The sequence below is a fragment of the Oncorhynchus kisutch genome, linkage group LG13 (assembly GCF_002021735.2).
Source record: "Oncorhynchus kisutch isolate 150728-3 linkage group LG13, Okis_V2, whole genome shotgun sequence".
Taxonomy (NCBI): Eukaryota; Metazoa; Chordata; class Actinopteri; order Salmoniformes; family Salmonidae; genus Oncorhynchus; species Oncorhynchus kisutch.
In genome coordinates, this window is record NC_034186.2 from 69,076,258 (window position 1) to 69,097,383 (window position 21,126).

At 41.4% G+C, this 21,126-nt stretch overlaps 1 protein-coding gene across 1 annotated transcript; it reads right to left on the reverse strand.

Annotated features, from left to right (window-relative positions):
- Positions 1-294: 294 nt before the first annotated feature.
- Positions 295-20,885, reverse strand: LOC109901830 (serine protease hepsin). Its single transcript, XM_031787085.1, has 13 exons — positions 20,415-20,885; positions 19,814-19,939; positions 14,478-14,576; positions 10,344-10,385; positions 10,106-10,244; positions 8,466-8,585; positions 8,345-8,385; positions 7,874-8,039; positions 7,509-7,705; positions 3,736-3,831; positions 2,335-2,477; positions 1,880-2,044; positions 295-1,767 (listed from the first exon to the last, which is right to left on the reverse strand). Exons 2-13 carry the CDS (start codon positions 19,830-19,832, stop codon positions 1,714-1,716), a joined length of 1,281 nt encoding a protein of 426 aa, XP_031642945.1. The 5' UTR covers positions 19,833-19,939; positions 20,415-20,885; the 3' UTR covers positions 295-1,713.
- Between the last annotated feature and the right edge of the window lie 241 nt (positions 20,886-21,126).

Consider the following 21,126-nt stretch of genomic DNA (forward strand, 5'->3'; position numbering starts at 1 on the left):
GCTTTTTACTGAGGCTTTAGCCGCAAAATATAATACTGGTACAGATGTAGGATCTTAATTTGATCACCCTGTTGAAGGAAATGTACAACTTGAAAAAGGCTTCTGGAGTTTGTCATTTCCACTTTGAAATTTCAGACTTGATTTTCCCTTACAGAAAATGTATCTACTACTACAAAAATATCCATGAATTATAATCCACATAATTCATATTTCCTGTTCCTGTTTCTTTCTGTAGCAAACTGGCTCAAATTAAGATCACATATCTGTAGATGACATTTGACATACATCATCCAGTTTGTTAAATTAAATCTTTATTTCCAATACAATATTCAATAGAACAATTTACATTTACAGAAGGAACAGAGTTTAAATCAGTAACAATAACATTCTTACTAAGAATTTCATAATTTCTTCACAGAAAATATATATATATTCACATCTGTTGAAGTCATCTGCATATAGACTCGACTTCAAACAATATAAAACGAGGAAATGAAAGCATAAAGACCGTCAAATAAGTTTGATAAACTACATCACAATAAACCACAGCAAATTGAGCCATGATGATCAACAGACAATACAGAGTTTTTCTCGTGTTGCTGTGTAGCTAATTCTCTACCAATAAGGTAGTTGTGGTTCTCAGCAGGTAATAGGCCCTTAACTGACAACACACAGCTGAGTATGATCTCTGTAGTGTAGTGCATCATCTTGTGATGAATATGTTATATGACTTGGTGTTGTTCACCGTTAATCCCTAGTAACTTGTGAAGCAGAAATGGTTAATAAGAACATCATTCTGGTTGTTATTGCATATTTGAGATTGAAATCCATGGATCACTTACAAATAAACATTCATTTTCAAAAAAATCTGTTATTAATATTTACAATAAAGCCAAACAAATACAACACTGATTTAACTACGCATATCTCATACGTTCAACAGCTCAATTTCTAATCTATACAGGCTATAGAAATAGCATTTACATTTCACCTGTTTACTTGTCCCTAAATTCATGTCCCCAACAAAAACAAAACTACGATAACATCATGTATCATTATAGAAGGTAACAGTCACTCTAAACTGCAATCAGTGATACAAACAAAGGATAGAGAGACAACTCAAGAGCTGAATATCTGACACTAATGTTTTTATTTGTTACAAACATTTGAGGTCTTAGGGAATTTCAGCTACATGTTGTCTATGTTAAAATCTCTTCAGTAACTTTGGCATTATTTGTTCAAGGGAATCATATAAAGGAGAAACTTCAAGGCAAAACTATCCAGAATGTTATTTAACATCTGTTTGAGCTTTACATTTTGATACACTGACTTGATGTGTATCATAAGTTGGTTGCACCTAAAAGAGTCCAACTGTAAGAATACTCTGAATAGAAAAATGAACCCTTTGATGACATACACATAATCCCCATGACAGTACAACCTGCACATTGGCTGGCAGAGTGGTGATTTTCTATGACTTTGTCATGCAAGTCCCATAAGTCTATTCATTTGATGCTTTCTCATTTCACCATACACCTATTGATTATTCTTTGGTCAAGCTACCAATTCAAGGGTTTCCTCAGGTAATCTAGCTGAATTTACCTATACATCCAATTGCTGCACAAGGTTCCCCTAATATGATGGGTTTTTGGACAGGTGAAGTGCAGTAAGTCTGAATGGATAATATTTTGGTAATTTCTGATCCCTTAAAGGTCAGTGCTCCCATGTACGCGCCATTTTGTGCACTCCTGGTGAATTGTGATACGTCTGTGAAGATAAGACAGGAAAAGAAGATTATACTTCCACCTGTGTGCATCTATGTGTGTGTGTGTGTGTGCGTGTGCATGCGTACATGTGTATGTCTATGTACTGTACTCACCCTCATGGCTGAGGAGATCCAGGGTAGGAAGCGGGACACTCTGGTGTAGACGCCAGGCTTCTTGGCCATGGCACAGCCTGTTCCCCAGCTCACCACCCCCAGCAGGCGGTAGCGGCTGGCCTTGGACAGGGAGTCCTCAGCCACAAACGGGCCCCCGCTGTCCCCCTGAGATAAGAAAGTCAACCACTCACATACAGTACATTGTAAAATCAGTCTCACTTGGGTGAATGGATTATATAAATATGAACAATTTCTCATGTAAAAGCTAGAATCTGGATAGAGAGCAACGGTACAGACTTGCTCATATCCGACACATTCAGATGTCAATAGATGACGTCAATAATTGACATGTTTGTAAGTGGAAGACAAAATACGGATGGAAGGCGACATTTTTGGTTCAAGTTTATTAATTGACTGTCAGGGCAGGGAAATGAGATGTCACTATAGCTGGTTACCTGACAGGCATCGGTACCACCCTTCTCAAAGCCAGCACAGAACATGCTGGTGGTAATCTGGTTGTCATAGTAATCAGGGGCGTTACAGACAGCGTCGTTGATGATTGGCACGTTAGCCTCCTGAAGAACGTCAGCAAGAGTACCTAAGAGAGAAAGAGAGTGAGAGATATAGAGAGAGAACGAGAGAGGGATAGAAAGAAAGAGAGAGAGAGAGAGAGAGAGAGAGAGAGGAGAGAAGCTATTAATCCCTCTATTCACATTAATGATGGCGTGATCCGACAACCATATCTGGCACATCTGCACACTATGACACTGTCCCTATTTACATACTCAAAGGTCATACAGCGAGAGAGAGGAGGGAGAGAAAGAAAAGAGATAGGGAGAGGCTGTCTTGTCCAATGATAACAATGATACACCTACTCTGTCTTTCCATGGTTCCAGATTATGTTTTAAACCCAACTCCTACACTATCTGTCTCTGGGAAAAGATGATGTTTTAAACCCAGCTCCTACAGTATCTATCTCTGGTACCAGATTATGTTTTAAACCCAGCTCCTACACTATCTGTCTCTGGGACCAGATTATGTTTTAAACCCAGCTCCTACAGTATCTGTCTATGAGCCCAGATTATGTTTTAAGGCCATCTCCTACAGTATCTGTCTATGAGCCCAGATGATGTTTTAAACCCAGCTCCTACAGTATCTGTCTCTGGGGCCAGATTACGTTTTAAATCCAGCTCCTACAGTATCTATCTCTGGGACCAGATTATGTTTTAAACCCAGCTCCTACAGTATCTGTCTCTGGGACCAGATTACGTTTTAAATCCAGCTCCTACAGTATCTGTCTCTGGGACCAGATGATGTTTTAAACCCAGCTTCTACAGTGTCTGACTCTGGGACCAGATTACGTTTTAAACCCAGCTCCTACAGTATCTGCCTCTGGGACCAGATTACGTTTTAAATCCAGCTCCTACACTATCTGTCTCTGGGACCAGATTACGTTTTAAATCAGGCTCCTACAGTATCTGTCTCTGGGACCAGATTACGTTTTAAATCCAGCTCCTACAGTATCTGTCCCTGGGACCAGATTACGTTTTAAACCCATCTCCTACAGTATCTGTCTCTGTGACCAGATTATGTTTTAAATCCAGCTCCTACAGTATCTGTCTCTGGGACCAGATTACGTTTTAAACCCAGCTCCTACAGTATCTGCCTCTGGGACCAGATTACGTTTTAAATCCAGCTCCTACAGTATCTGTCTATGGGACCAGATTACGTTTTAAACCCAGCTCCTACAGTATCTGCCTCTGGGACCAGATTACGTTTTAAATCCAGCTCCTACAGTATCTGTCTATGGGACCAGATGTAAGTTTAAGGATGTAGAAGCCAACACAGTCACTCACCATAGTAACCTACATTTCCCCAGCCTGTCACTGTCCCTATCTGGCCGTCAATCAGGCGCTGGCCATAGTGGGGTAAACACACCGGCTGGATGTAGTCTGCAGAAAACAGAATGTTTATTATATTTTTACATTTCACCTTTATTTAACCAGGTAGGCTAGTTGAGAACACCTTTATTTAACCAGGTAGGCTAGTTGAGAACAAGTTCTCATTTAGAACTGCGACCTGGCCAGGATAAAGCAAAGCAGTGCAGCACAAACAACAATACATGGAATAAACAAACATACGGTCAATAGGTAATAAATAGCCATAGTGGCGAAATAATTACAATATAGTAATTAAACACTCAAATCAAATCAAAGTTTATTTGTCACGTACGCCGAATACAACAGGGGTAGGTAGACCTTACATTGAAATGCTTACTTACAGGCTCTAACCAATAGTGCAAAAAGGTGTTAGGTGAACAATAGGCAAGTAAAGAAATAAAACAACAGTAAAAAGACGGGCTATATACAGTAGCGAGGCTATAAAAGTAGCGAGGCTACATACAGACACCGGTTAGTCAGGCTGATTGAGGTAGTATGTACATGTAGATATGGTTAAAGTTACTATGCATATATGATGAACAGAGAGTAGCAGTAGCGTAAAAGAGGGGTTGGTGGGTGGCGGGACACAATGCAGATAGCCCGGTTAGCCAATGGGGGGAGCACTGGTTGGTCGGCCCAATTGAGGTAGTATGTCCATGACTGTATAGTTAAAGTGACTATGTATATATGATAAACAGAGAGTAGCAGCAGCGTAGAAAGAGGGTTTGGGGAGGGTTGGGGGGGGCACACAATGCAAATAGTCCGGGTAGCCATTTGATTACCTGTTCAGGAGTCTTATTGCTTGGGGGTAAAAACTGTTTTGTCCTAGACTTGGCACTCCGGTACCGCTTGCCATGCAGTAGTAGAGAGAACAATCTATGGCTGGGGTCTTTGACAATTTGTAGGGCCTTCCTGAATGGCAGGCAGCTTAGCCCCAGTGATGTACTGGGCCGTACACACTACCCTTTGTAGTGCCATGCGGTCAGAGGCCGAGCAATTACCGTACCAGACAGTGATGCAACCAGTCAGGATGCTCTCGATGTTGCAGCTGTAGTACCTTTTGAGGATCTCAGGACCCATGCCAAATCTTTTTCGTTTCCTGAGGGGGAATAGGCTTTGTCGTGCCCTCTTCACGACTGTCTTGGTGTGTTTGGACCATTATAGTTTGTCCAGAGTAGTGGTGCTGGGCGGGCAGGCAGAGTTGTATGACATTGAAGCTCATCTGGAGGTTAGTTAACACAGTGTCCAAAGAAGGGCCAAAGGTATACAGAATGGTGTCTTCTGCGTAGAGGTGGATCAGAGAGTCACCAGCAGCAAGAGCGACATCATCGATGTATACAGAGAAAAGAGTCGGCCTGAGGATTGAACCCTGTGGCACCCCCATAGAGACTGCCAGAGGTCCGGACAACAGGCCCTCCGATTTGACACACTGAACTCTGTCTGAGAAGTAGTTGGTTAACCAGACGAGGCAGTCATTTGAGAAACCAAGGCTGTTGAGTCTGCCGATAATAATGTGGTGATTGACAGAGTCAAAAGCATTGGCCAGGTCGATGAATACAGCTGCACATTATTGTCTGTTATCGATGGCGGTTATGATAAGGTGAAGAGAAGGGAGCGAGAGATGAGATTGAATTATACTTTAACTTCACTAGGGTAGGGGGCAGCATTCTGTATTTTGGATGAAAAGCGTGCCCAAATTAAACTGCCTGCTATTTAGGCCCAGAAGCTAGGATATGCATATAATTAGTTGATTTGGATAGAAAACACTCTACAGTTTCCAAAAATGTTACAATAATGTCTGTGAGTATAACAGAACTGATATGGAAGGTGAAAACCAGGAAGTACTATTATTTTGAAAGGCTGTTTTTCCATTGAAAGCCTATCCACCATACAAAGACTTAGGACTCAGTACACGATCTCTATGGCTTCCCCTACATGTGGGCAGTCAGGCATTTACTCTGAAAAATGAGGGAGATACAGCACTTTCAATGAGATGCCAGTGGAAATTTCCAGCCATGAGCGCGCATTTCTTGTTTCTGCTTTTCTATTGACGTAGCTTTTGTCCGGTTGAAATATTATTGATTATTTATGGCAAGATTTTTGGACATAAAGAGGTACATTATCGAACAAAACAAACATTTATTATCTAACATGGAGACCTGGGAGTGCCACCAGATGAAGATTATCAAAGGTAAGTAATTCATTTTAACGCTATTTCTGACCTTGGTTGGATAATGGCTGTATGGTTTTTGTGGCTAGGCGCTGACCTAACATAATCGCGTCGTGTGCTTTCGCCGTAAAGCCTTTTTGAAATCTGACACAGCGGTTGCATTAAGGATAATTTTATCTTTAAATGTATGCTAAACACTTGTATCTTTAATCAATGCTTATGATGAGTATTTCTGTAATTTGATGTGGCTCTCTGCATTTTCACCGGATGTATGTTTGAGACAATGATTACTGTACATAACGCGCCAATTTCAACTGAGGTTTTTGGACATAAAGATTAACTTTATCGAACAAAACACACATTTATTGTGTAACATGAAGTCCTGTGAGTGCCATCTGATGAAGATCATCAAAGGTTAGTGATTGATTTAATCGCTATTTCTAACTTTTGTGAGCCCTCTCCTTGGCTGGAAAATGGCTGTATGGTTTTCTGTGACTAGCTGCTGACCTAACATAATTGTTTGGTGTTCTTTCACCGAAATTGGATTTACAAGAGTTTACAAGAAGTTTATCTTTAAAATGGTGTAAAATACTTGTATGTTTGAGGAATTTTAATTATGGGATTTCTGTTGTTTTGAATTTGGCACCCTGCAAATTCACTTGCTGTTGTCGAGGTGGGACGCTTGTACCAGAGAGGTTAAATATATACTTGCACAAAAATTGAGATAGTTTACTTGCGGGCATGTGTGTTGTATTCACTGTGGATAATGTTCATCTTGGCGGCTGATGTTGCATGTTCTCAATTTACCCACCAGTGAGTTATTATATCATGAGAATAGCTGCAATTCTGAGTCCAACCACTAGATGTCAGACAAGACCCAATATATATGTCCTTGATAAACAACAGGAAGTTCACTGCATAACAACTACATCCTAGATCAGTTTCCCAAAATCGGGGATGCACGTTTTGTTTAATGCCCTAGCACTACACACAGCTGATTCAAATAATCAACTAATCATAAAGCTTTCATAATTTGAAACAGCTGTATAGTGTTAAGACATAAGACAAAATGTGCACCCCTTGGGGTTTGGGAAACGCTGTCCTAGAGAGTTTTCTCTCTCACATTATAACAATGTAATGTTTATCTATGTACGTCCAGCGATTCCAGGAAAAATGACAGTAAAACAGAGGGCAAACTATTCTGTCCGGTTCTGATATCATTGTCTTTTGTCCAGGGGACAGCAGGCAGGCAGTAAAGAGGGCCTTTGTTTGGTAGTCTGACTGGAAACCTGAACACTGAAGAAGGGAATTACCATAGTGACTCGTCCCTCATCTCTATCTGGCTTTATCACTTCTCTCTACTCCCCTTCTCTCTCTCTCTCTCTCTCTCCCTCCCTCTCTCTCTCTCTCCCTATTCTACCTCTAAGCACACTGTGGCTTCGTCTGATGTGCCTTGAAAAAGAACAACAAATCATCACAGTATAATAAGAATATAACAATATGGCCCGGATGTGTTTACCTGTGAAGTGCAGAGGCTGGGACAGAGCAAGGACAGCGATGTCTCTGCTGTTGTCGTCTATGTTGGGGTCTACAAAGGGCAGGTAGCTGCTGTGGTACACCACAGTCTTTACCTCAAGAACTCTAACATTCTTATGGGTGAGCTTGTTGTAGATGGAGCCCAGTAGCACCCTCCATCGAGACACCTGACGGTTCCTCCTGAGGACAAACAGAATCCATGAGAAGAAGTGTGTGTAAGCGAGAGAAGAGATAGAGAGAGCAAGTGAGACTGTGTGTGTGTGTGTGAGAGAGAGAGAGAGAGAGAGAGAGAGAGAGAGAGAGAGAGAGAGAGAGAGAGAGAGAGAGAGAGAAATATTCAGGGCTTACTCTGGGAAGCAGTGGGCTGCGCTGACGATCCAGCGGTCTGAGATGATGGAGCCTCCACACTGGTGCACCCCGTCATACTGCAGACTGACCTGCCACGGCCAGCTACCCTGCCTAGCATCTACACCACCTACTATACGGTCCTCTGTCAGACTACGCCTGCCACAGTCTAGACAGACAGAAAGAGAGGGGAGGGAGGGATAGGGAGGAGAAAGAGATATGGATGGGGAGGGAGGGAGGGAGAAGGAGAAGACAGAGAGAGATAGGGAGGGAGTAATAAAGAGAGAGGTAAGAGAGGGAGAGGTACAGGAGGAGAGAAAGAGAGATAGGGAGGAGTAAAGAGAGAGGTAATGGGGGGATGCAGGAGAGAGAGAGTTAAGCCATCTTGTACAACTCTCAGGTTGTTTTTCATCACTTTGTGTAAAAACTGTATCACGGTGTCAGGACCAAACCAAAGCTCTCAGCAGAACCTACCTTGACAAAGCAGACTTAGGACCTGGCCAGTTTCACAGTCACTGAAAAACAAAACGACAACAGTCAGACACAGCAGAATGGAACCCATCTATGAGATATGAGTGTTATAAGAATGTCTGACCATGGATATAGAGACTCTTTGATCTTCTTTCCATAGGTCAGCTCCTTCTCTTTGACACAGAAGAACTCCTCACGGTCGTTACTGCCTTCAGGGATACTGGACACGGAGTAATTCACCACGCTGGAGGGGACATAAGGCATGCATCTCTTTATTACAGAGACTTCTATCACTGACAGATCAGTTGAAAGATCCCTGGCCTAAACCAGATGAAGTTGTATAACTTTTTGGGCGACCCTACCAAATCCACATAGCAATGTAAGGTAAAACATACCCTCGTAAAACTGACCATCTTACCGATCCTCGACTTCGGCGATGTCATTTACAAAATAGCCTCTAACACCCTACTCAACCAATTGGATGCAGTCTATCACAGTGCCATCTGTTTTGTCATCAAAGCCCCATATACTACCCACCACTGCGACCTGCATGCTCTCGTTGGCTGGCCCTCGCTTCATACTCGTCGCCAAACCCACTGGCTCCAGGTCATCTACAAGACCCTGCTAGGTAAAGTCCCCCCTTATCTCTGCTCGCTGGTCACCATAGCAGCACCCACCCGTAGCATGCGTTCCAGCAGGTATATCTCACTTGTCACCCCCAAAGCCAATTCCTCCTTTGGCCGCCTCTCCTTCCAGTTCTCTGCTGCCATTGACTGGAACGAACTACAAAAATCTCTGAAACTGGAAACACTTATCTCCCTCACTAGCTTTAAGCACCAGCTGTCAGAGCAGCTCACAGATCACTGGACCTATACATAGCCCATCTATAAATAGCCCAAACAACTACCGCTTCCCCTACTGCATTTATTTATTTATTTTGCTCCTTTGCACCCCAGTATTTCTACTTTGCACACTCATCTCCGGTCAAATCTACCATTCCAGTGTTTTATTTGCTATATTGTATTTACTTCGCCACCATGGCCTATTTATTGCCTTTACCTCCCTTATCTCACCTCATTTGCTGACATTGTATATATATACTTATTTTTCTACTGTAATATTGATTGTATGTTTGTTTTACTCCATGTGTAACTCTGTGTTGTTATATGTGTTGAACTGCTTTGCTTTATCTTGGCCAGGTCGCAGTTGAAATGAGAACTTGTTCTCAACTTGCCTACCTGGTTAAATAAAGGTGAAATAAATAAATAAATAAAGATCTCTCATGGAAAGGAAGTCTGAGAAATGGTAGATCCATTCTATATGCACTATTTTTTATACTTCCTGTCCTTAAGTTTAGTTTTCGCCTCCTTTTATTTTCAGCTTTGTACATCAGCTGAAAATACAATCTTTTTTGTTTTTGAAAATATATTTCACAGCTGTTTAGATTCTCTAAACTATACATTGCTTGCTTTGTGGCCATAAACTGAAATTAGGCAAACCATTAGAATTTTAGCAACCAGGCAAGGGTGGAGCACTTTCTGTGCAGCCTTCTTGCATGGCATAGGGGTATCAGCCCCCCACACCTCTCTGATTCAGATGGGTTGGGTTAACTGCGGAAGACACATTTCAGTTGAGTGCATTCAGTTGTACAACTGACTAGGTACTGCTTCCCTTTCCCTTTCCTTTTATGATGCTGTAGATAGTGACTCCCACTTTGGGATTTAATCTAAAGTCTTTCATATCACAATCCATCAATCTCCTCACCTGACAAAGCCCATCTCCTCACAGCTGATGTTGGCCAGGAGCTGGTTGGCCTCTGAGGAACAGAGGTGTCTCCACCGTCGCTCGGCCGAGTCAAACACCCGGAGACGTAGGTCCGAGCTTGGATTGGAGTTCACCTGGACTGGGTTGGAGAAATGAAATACTGGATCAAACAAACCATTCTATCGATTCAGATACGATATGAGGTTGGCTTTGGTGGAGTGGTTTCCCTCTCACTTACCATCATATAATCCTGTGTCTTCTTCTCTGATACAAAATGTTACTAGGATTTGAAAAACAAACAAACAAAAGTCAACAACATGTAATATAAAACTGTGAAGTGCATACACACTCTGTTGATGAAACAGCAAACCTCACAGAGACTGCAAACAAATCCACTGACTGCAATCAAACAATGTTGGTAATATCTGTACTAGAGTTCGACCGATACCGATACCGATTATTGGAGGACCAAAAATCCGATACCGATTAATCGGCCAATGTTTTTTTTTTTTTATAATGACAATTACAACAATACTGAATTAACACTTATTTTAACTTAATATAAAACATCAATAAAATCAATCTAGCCTCAAATAAATAATGAAACATGTTCAATTTGGTTTAAATAATGCAAAAACAAAGTGTTGGAGAAGAAAGTAATATGTGCCATGTAAAAATGTGTGCCATGTAAAAAAAGCTAACGTTTAAGTTCCTTGCTCAGAACATGAGAACATATGACAGTTGGTGGTTCTTTTTAACATGAGACTTCACTATTCCAAGGTAAGAGGTTTTAGGTTGTAGTTAATACCTCTTGAAACTAGGGGGCACTATTTTCATTTTTTGAAAAATAACGTTCCCAAAGTAAACGGCCTATTTTGTCAGGACAAGATGCTAGAATATGCATATAATTGACAGCTTAGGATAGAAAACACTCTAAAGTTTCCAAAACTGTAAAAATATTGTCTGTGAGTATAATAGAATTGATATTGCAGGCGAAAGCCTGAGAAAAATCCAATCAGGAAGGTACTCTTATTTAGAAAGCTCTGCGTTCCTATGCGTCCCTATTGAGCAGTGAATGGGATATCAACCAGATTCCTTTTTCTATGACTTCCCTAATGTGTCTAGTGTCACAATACATAGTTTCAGGCTTTTATTTAGAAAAATGAGCCTGAACGACAACATTGCGTCAGTGGTCAGCTGGAGGCTCTCAGAGTGATTTGTGCGTAATAGACAAATGCGACCATTGTTTCTCTCTTTCCTACTAAGAAGCCACCTGTCCCGGTTGATATATTACCGAATAGATATTTGAAAAACACCTTGAGGATTGATTATAAAAAACGTTTGCTATGTTTCTGTCGATATTATGGATCTAATTTGGAATATATTCCAGCGCTGTCGAGAACGCAGTTTCCGGTGGATTTCTCAACCAAACGTGAAGTACAAACGGAGGTATTTCGGCTATAAATCTTTATGGAACAAAATGAACATTTGCTGTCTAACTGGGCGTCTCGTGAGTGAAAACATCCAAAGCTCATCAAAGGTAAACGATTTAATTTGATTGCTTTTCTGATTTTTCGTGACCAAGCTGCCTGCTGCTAGCTAGGCATAATGCTATGCTAGGCTATCGATAAACTTACACAAATGCTTGTCTTGCTTTGGCTGTAAAGCATAATTTCAAAATCTGAGATGACAGGGTGATTAACAAAAGGCTAAGCTATGTTTCAATATATTTTATACATGAATATGAATATTTTCTAGTAATATTTTTTGTCAGTTGCGTTATGCTAATTAGTGTCAGTTGATGACAATTCTCCCGGATCCGGGAGAGGGAGTTCCAAGAATTAATATAGTATTTATAGGACTATTTCTCTCTATACCATTTGTATTTCATATACCTTTGACTATTGGATGTTCTTATAGGCACTATAGTATTGCCAGTGTAACAGTATAGCTTCCGTCCCCCTCCTCGCCCCTACCTGGGCTCAAACCAGGAACACATCGACAACAGCCACACTCGAAGCATCGTTACCCATCGCTCCACAAAAGCCGCGGCCCTTGCAGCGCAAGGGGAATAACTACTCCAAATCTAAAAGCGAGTGACGTTTGAAACAGTATTAGCGCACACCCAGCTAACTAGCTAGCCATTTCACATTGGTTACACCAGCCATTAGGCTGATAGGCTTGAAGTCATAAACAGCGCTGTGCTTGCGAAGAGCTGTTGGCAAAACACACGAAAGTGCTGTTTGAATGAATGATTACGGGCCTGCTGCTGCTCAGTCAGACTGCTCTATCAAATCAGACTTAATTATAACATAATAACACACAGAAATACGAGCCTTTGGTCATTAATATGATCGAATCCGGAAACTATCATTTCGAAAACAAAACGTTTATTATTTCAGTGAAATACGGAACCGTTCTATATTTTTTTTAATATAACGGGTGGCATCCCTAAATCTAAGTATTCTTGTTACATTGCACAACCTTCAATGTATGTCATAATTACGTAAAATTCTGGCAAATTAGTTCGCAATGAACCAGGCAGCCCAAACAGTTGCATATACCCTGACTCTGCGTGCAATGAACGCAAGAGAAATGACACAATTTCACCTGGTTAATATTGCCTGCTAAACTGGATTAGTAGTTAAACTAGTGATTATGATTGATTGTTTTTTATAAGATAAGTTTAATGCTAGCTAGCAATTTACCTTGGCTTCTACTGCATTCGTGTAACAGGCAGGCTACTCGTTGAGTACAATGGTTAGAGCGTAGGACTAGTTAACTTCTTGGATATAGGGGGCGCTCTTTTAATTTATGGATAAAAAAACGTGCCCGTTTTAAGCGCAATATTTTGTCACGAAAAGATGCTCGACTATGCATATAATTGGCAGCTTTGGAAAGAAAAGCATAACGCAACGTTAACTATTCATGAAAATCGCAAATGAAATGAAATTATTATGCTAGCTCTCAAGCATAGCCTTTTGTTAACAACACGGTCATCTCAGATTTTCAAAATATGCTTCTCAACCATTGCAAAATAAGCATTTGTGTAACAGCTAGCGCGGCTAGCGTAGCATTTAGCGTTAGCATCAGCAGACAACATTTTCACAAAAACCAGAAAATCATTCAAATAAAATCATTACCTTTGAAGAACTTCAGATGTTTTCAATGAGGAGACTCTCAGTTAGATAGCAAATGCTCTGTTTTTCCTGAAAGATTATTAGTTTAGGAGAAATCGCTCCGTTTGGTGCGTCACGTTTGGCTACCAAAAAAAAACAAAAATTCAGTCTTCAAAACGCCGAACTTTTTTCCAAATTAACTCCATAATATCGACTGAAACATGGTAAACGTTGTTTAGAATCAATCCTCAAGGTGTTTTTCACATATCTCTTCATGATATATCGTTCGTTGAAAGCCTCCTCTCTCCTCTAAATCACTGGATGACTGCGTGCAGCTTGTAGATTACGCACCAATTTAGACAAAGGACACCGGGCGGACCCCTGGAAAATGTAGTCTCTTATGGCCAATCTTCCAATGATATGCCTACAAATACGTCACAATGCTGCAGACACCTTGGAGAAACGATAGGAAGGGCAGGCTCATTCCCGGCGCATTCACAGCCATATAAGGAGACAATAGAAAACAGAGCTTCAAAAATTCTTCCCATTTCCTGGTTGAAGTTTCATCTTGGTTTCGCCTGTAGCATGAGTTCTGTGGCACTCACAGATAATATCTTTGCAGTTTTGGAAACCTTAGAGTGTTTTCTTTCCAAAGCTGCCAATGATATGCATAGTTGAGCATCTTTTCGTGACAAAATATTGCGCTTAAAACGGGCACGTTTTTTTATCCATAAATTAAAAGAGCGCCCCCTATATCCAAGAAGTTAACTGACTTGCCCAGTTAAATAAAAGGTATAAAAAAAATATATATATTATAAATATATATTTATTTTTAAATAATCGGAAATCGCCGCCCAAAAATACTGATTTCCGATTGCTATGAAAACTTGAAATCGGCCGTAATTAATCGGCCATTCCGAATAATCGGTCGACCTCTAATCTGTACCAAAGATGGGAGGATGAATTAAGATAGTTCAGTCAGGCCGTTTACCATTGAAATAATTGGTCAGTTCCTGTCTACTTAAGGGGGTGGCTCTCCCATAGACACCAATGTGATAGAAACTGGTTCTGGTGTACTTAGTTAATTGACTTCCATTCAAACAGAAAACAATGAGGGAGTGGGATCTCTCGCTTCCTCTTTCGTCTCTGTCTGTACTATGAAAAAACTAAAACTACATTGCCCACAAAAGCACTGCTCATTGCCAAAAGGTACACATCACTACTATGTGAGAGCAGATGCAGAGGTCTCTCACCTACAGCCCAGACAGCAGCTCCAATCCCCCCAAGTAGCACCACGGTCAGACACACGCCCGCCACACGACATGGGGTCAGGAAGGTCACCCCCGCGCCTCCTGTAAAAGACAAAACACACAACAAAAACAACACACAACAAAAACATACCATTACGTTCAACGTCACACTGAAAGTAGTCTGGCCCAGGAGTGTGAAGGTGAACGGCAAGGCACTGGAATGATAAACCACACTCGCTGTCTCTGCCTTGCGGGCTCCCCTCTATTCACTGGGATTCTCTACCTCTGACTCTATTAAGTCATTGGCTTACACGCGCTCTCCCATTCTGTCCCTCGGAGGGGTGCATCACGTTGTGCCAGGCTTTTTTCGGTGGTCTGTCTGTCCTATCTGGTGTAATTATCCTGTCTTATCTAGTGCCCTGTGTGATCTTAAGTAGGCTTCCTCTAATTCTTCAATCTCTCTCTCTCCCCATCCGGAGGACCTGAGCCCCATGCCTCAGGACTACCGGGCCTGATGACTCCTGGCATTCCCCGTCCCCAGTCCACCTGGTTGTGCTGCTGATCCAGTTTCTGCTGTTCTGCCTGCAGTTATAGACCCCTGATCTGTTCACCGGTCGTGCTACCTTGTCCCAGACCTGCTGTTTCGACCCTCGCTCTCCCTCTCTCTCTCTCTCTCCCCCCTTCTTGCTCTCTCTCCCCTCTCTACCACACCTGCTGTCTCGACAATGCTCGGCTATGAAAAGACAACTGACCATGCAGGTCATCTATGAACGTTTGAACATCTTGAAGAACGATCTGGCCTTAATGGCCATGTACTCTTATAATCTCCATTAGGCACAGCAAGAAGAGGACAGGCCACCCCTCACAGCCTAGTTCCTTTCTAGGTTTCTTCCTAGGTTCCTTCCTTTCTAGGGAGTTTTTCCTAGCCACCATGCTTTTACATCTGCGTTGCTTGCTCTCTGGGGTTTTAGACTCGGTTTCTGTATAAGCAATTTGTGACTGCTGATGTAAAAAGGGCTTTATAAATAAATGTGATTGATTGACATTTACTCCTGATGTGCTGACCTGTTGCACCCTCTATAACCACTGTGATTATTATTTGACCCTGCTGGTCATCTATGAACATTTGAACATCTTGAAGAAGTGAAAGTGTTTTAATCAGATAGGTAAAAAGGAAGAGAGAGTGTCATAATAACACACTGGCAAATTGGCACATTGAAAAAGTACAAATGAATAGGATCAATAGTCCAAAGTCTGCTCCATTTCCATAGAGCTAAAACAAACTGCAAGCTTGATTTCAGTGCCATCTCAAGCCCCAACAAATTGTCACTGTGTCCCTAGCTAGAACACAAGGTTGGGCAGAATGAGAGGTCATTTCATTGCATTAAATTGCTGCTGATGATGAAAGGTCCATGAACTGACCAGTCACTAACTGTTAAAGTTTGGTTGAACCAAAACAAAGCCACACTTGATTATTCAAGCACTGTTTCCAACTTAAGTCACACTTATGCGCCGCACACACACACAAACACACTTGTTTTACTGTCCTTGTGAGGACTTCTGGTCCCCACAAGGATAGTAAAACCAAACCACACACACACACACAGGTAGCATGCGTAAATCTGCTGTGTTTGCAGACAGGTATCTGAGGCGCAGAGAGTGAAGTTCTGGAGTGGTCATTAACCTTGCAGGCTGGCCAGCCAGCTTCAGCCTGTGTAGAGACATGCCACATACAAGACCAAACCAGCAGAGCAGACCAGCAGAGACACTGACTGACTGCAAGGCATAATAAGCTCCTGACTCAGTGCAAAGAAACACACTGTCTGTCTGTGTGTGGATCCAACTCAGGTCTAACACACGTTATAAGAATGCTCTGTAGGCAATACACAGGTCTATAAGTCTGTTATTACTGTGTAGGTATTCACAAGTCTTTATGTATGCTATAGGACCAAGACATTTTACTGATCTGGTCATGTGGCCCTTGCTATGTGGGCAATACACCAGTCTGACAGACACTTAGGAACAATCTCCTAATCTCCTATTGGGCATCAATACATGCCCAATAGTGAGGACATCATTCAACCATTCGACACCAACAACACAAACAGTTGCACTATATTTCACATTTGAGTCATTTAGCAGACGCTCTTATCCAGAGCGACTTACAGGAGCAATTAGGGTTAAATGCCTTGCTCAAAGGCACAGACAGATGTTTTACTTAGTTGGCTCGGGGATTCGAACTAGCGACCTTTTGGTTACCAACGCTCTTAACCGCTAGACTACCTGCCACCCACTACCTGGATCACCCTAGCTGCCTGTACAAGCAGAGTCTGCCGGATGAGCATGTCTCTTATCAACAACATAACACTGTTTCCCATTGTGCCTTATGCAGGGAAACAAGCATCAACCTGATACTCTGCCAATCAAAAGAGAGGAAAATCAACATCGCACACAAAGGAGGGAGACTGGAATTCAGTGAGAAAACACTGGGGGTCCTGTAAGGCCATGGGGTCTGCCGTCTGTACTCCCTACCTCAGGATATGGGCACAGTTTACAGGCAGCTGATGGCTTTTCAGAGAGTGATGGGGAAATCCTCCACTTTTTTCTCCCTTACTCACCACTGTCAATCAGTGTGGACCATGCATCAACAATAAGATACATGGGTTTCTACTGAGAGGGCATTAAAAAAACAACATCAAGTACTGTTGCTCTTTAACACAGTGAAAATTAAGATGTACAAATGTATTTGAAGGCTTTTGTATACTGTACGGTTTTTAAAACACACAATTGACCTGCATAACATACAGTGAAGCTCTGTAGTGTGATGACTGTACATTATATAATACAATGGACTTTTTCCAAACAATAACAGATGTTTTGGTGCAGTCACCTATGGAAACACCAGAGAACCCTGACTGAGCACATGTTATAGGCTGCTTATTCAAGGGCTTTTCCAGATATCAGTCTGGAGCCCTGATACACTGGCTCGTGGGTGTGCTGGCTTTTGTTCCAACCCAGCACTAACACGCATGAAGACCATGATTAGTTGATTGTTTGAAACAGGTATGGTCTAGAGAGCAGAACCCTTCATACCCAGTCACATTGCAGAACCCTGCACTACAGATTTAAATTAGAACATTCCTTCTCTGTACAAAAGCGATTCTCAACCCTGTTGACTTTCAGGAGACGTTCTACTTCGAACAAAAACGTTCTACAACCACAAAACCCATCCCTAACCCATCCACCTATGTCCTGTGAGGCCGTATCAGTAGATTAATGTGTTATTGTTCCTGCCCAGGACTCTGTGTAATGACAGGGGTGAGGAAGGGACCACAGATCCTATTGACATAACCAGATCTTGTCTAAGGGCTGACTTTATCTCAGGCCAGTCTCTCTTCCAGTATTCCAGCTGCTGGTTCCAAGAAAGCCCCACATTTCCTAAACCCACTCCAGTGGATCCTGGAGTCATAGGCCTGGAGCTGGAGAACAAGCCCTGCTATTGTTTTAGCCTCTACCTGAGTACAACCGGTGTGTGGGAAATACACATCTCCTTTGCTGAAAAGAGATACATACTTCTATAAGGTGAAAGGCCTAGTTACCTTGTGTCTCTCTCAGGAAGATTGTATTCTGCCTAATTTCACAATAGAAATATCGTTTCATAAAGCTACATCTGTTTCAGAAGTGTGACTAAAATGTCTCACACAACAATCAATGAGTCATGGAATGACACAGATCAGCAGTTCCAGCAACTAAACCACAGATAGACCACAGTGTTGTACACCTCAGCCCACACCTCAACCCAGATCAAAATGAAACCAGACAACACAACAATCACCAGTCATGCTATAACTGTTTCAGCTATACTGTACAGGATCAACTCAGAAGGAGACTGAGATGTTGTTCATTGGATTGTGACTCAGGTTTGCCAATGGCTTTACATTGAAACATAGAATCTGTCAGAGAGTCCTGGTGAGCATCTCCATCTCAAGACACACGGAAGTGTCCATGCTTGAGAACTTAGGAGCATTTTTAATTCTCCAAATGAAACGCCACACAATAAATGATGTCTGTGTCTGATGTCTATGTCTGGTAAAGAGCAAACAGTATAACTGTGGTCTAAAAAATATTTTAAACTCAAGATTACCCTTGTTATTACCACTGTTTTGATTATTTGCCAGTACATACAGGTATAGCTTTCGAAATACTGAGTAAAGATCATGATTAGGATCACCTACTACTAGTGATAATTAGATAACAAAGAAATACTGATATGGTTCCAAGCCAGGTACACTTGGGCCTTTATCTTATCTGTCATTCCATAAACATAATCACACAAGACATTACCGTGTCATAAAGTAGTTAAAGTAGTAAAGTAGTTAGAATGAGAGTAGTTAAATAAGGTCTATGGTCTGCCACTACAACTGAAGAGACAGCTGAGAAGTGAATGCAAGAACCCAATGGATTTAGTAAACATTGTTAAATGAGTGATAATGGTGAAAGATCATTTTCTCCGTTCAGAAATAACTCTAGACGCCCCAATTAGATAATAAAAGAGGTTCCTTGTGTAATAGATAATAATACAGTTGAAGTCGGAAGTTTACAGACACCTTAGCTAAATACATTTAAACTCAGTTTTTCACAATTCCTGACAATTAATCCTAGTAAAAATTCCCTGTCTTAAGTCAGTTAAGATCACCACTTTATTTGAAGAATGTGAAATGTCAGAATAACCAGAGGACATTTCTCCAAAAAGTACCATATTTGTCCTCATGTGCAGTTACAAACGGTACTATTTTTTAATGACTCCAACCTAAGTGTATGTAAACTTCCGACTTCAACTGTAAATACTCAAAACATTTCTAAACAGAATTAAAGACGCATGGATAAAGTATCACTGAACTCTTAAGGCTTCTTTGGCTGTCCCCATAGGATAACCCTTTTAATGTAGGTTCCAGGTAGAACACTTTTGGGTTCCATGTAGAATCCTCTGGTAAAGGTTTCTACATAGAACCCATAGGGTTCTGCCTGGAACCAAAAAGTGTTCTTCAAAGGGTTCTCCTATGGGGACAGCATCCTTTTTTTCTAAGAGTGTGTGTACTTTAATAAAAGCTCAATTATTTGCAAGATCTTATTCAAAAACAGACTGTACAAAGACAAAAACATTTTTAAAAGGTTCCTAATCTAGATCACAAACTCGACACCACAAAAGGTAGTTTACCCCATCAAACATCAAGCAGTGGCCAGTTCTATTAATCTTTAACACTGAGTTCTTCTGATGTCAAATATAGAGGGAAAAAATGTGGCATGTGTGGATGTCTGGATGTGTGCAGAACACTCACCATTCTTTTTCTCAGTCATGTTTTCTCGCTCAAAAGTAGAAAATGAAAAGAGGTAGCTGAAGTTCAGAGTGGCCCTGCTTCACAGCTCCTGTGATGGTCAACTTGCCACCCAGTCTTATTCCCAGCCTGTATAAATAGATAGCACAGAACATAAACGTTAATACACTTTTTGACTGGAGAGAGGTGGGTTAAACAAGTTAAATAAACCAAAGGGCAAAGTGAGTTGTTTTTAGCAGATTTGACTAATAGTCCAGGCTGAAGGGGAAATTGTTATTTTTCTATGGAATAAATGTGTAATAAACATGTCTCTACTGATGAGTGGTAGCTATATTGTAATTTACCACAGAATTAGGATATGCTGTTTCTCCCCAGTTTGCATACTAGCTAGCTACCAACAGGCCTACCATCCAGCATAGAATGATTAGGCCTACATACCTTTCATATCGAGAAACTCATAACAATCACCATTAGACGTGAACACTGGACAGAATGTAACTGTTACTTTTCCATAGCTATGTTCATGATCAAAAACAACTCAATGTGCTTTAAAATTACAGAGTAGTAGGTTACTCAAAATCCACACCATTCTCAGAGCACTCACCTCTCGTTTGCAACAGGTGTACGACTGCTTGTCAAGTCAAGCGTGAGAAAAAATGAAGTTACAATCTCGGCGAGGCTCGCTGTTCCCTCCGGGGTAGCAGTATGAATAGGCTGTAAACTCCACCATAGATATTCCCAATAGTTCGACAAGTGGTTGTATGGCTACAAAGAGTACGAAAAGAAAACGTTCCCCACTTTCTCCCCTTCTGCGAAAGAAAACAGTTTTCCGTTCAAAACTGAAAATAAAATATAATTTCCTATAGATAAAACGTGTATCAACGCTATCAACGTATTTACACGGTTACATTTTCTGTAAAAACAAGACTGCTCAGCAGTTCAACTTGTTCAACTCCCGGATCTGCGCTCATAGCCTTTTAGAAACGGTCAAGGTAGTGTACAGGTGACGTCATGAGATATCGGTCAAATGGCACCTGCAGAGCAGAGCACAGGCTTAACAACCCCTTCAATTGATATACCGTTTCCTAGTTTTACATTTATGTGTTAAGTTCAGGTAATGTTCCAGGTGCAATAGACCAAAGTGCATTGAAGTTGAGGCATGAGTAGGCCAGTCCTAGGCTTAAACCATGCCACAGGAGCTTAAATGGACCTTGCAACATTATTGTCTAAACAATAGGGTGAAAATGTAGCCGGTGCTATACTGCACCGCTGTAACTCTGCGTTGTGTGTGGTTGATAGAGACTATAAACGTGGAC

Bases quoted from the DNA above. Each gene is read 5' to 3' on its own strand.
- LOC109901830 (XM_031787085.1), bottom strand. The intron at 8,386-8,465 runs GTCAGACATTCT...TTTGTTTTTCAG, and splicing joins AAAGAGTCTCTATATCCATG to TGACTGTGAAACTGGCCAGG. The intron at 7,706-7,873 runs GTAAGCCCTGAA...GTTTGTCCTCAG, and splicing joins GCAGCCCACTGCTTCCCAGA to GAGGAACCGTCAGGTGTCTC.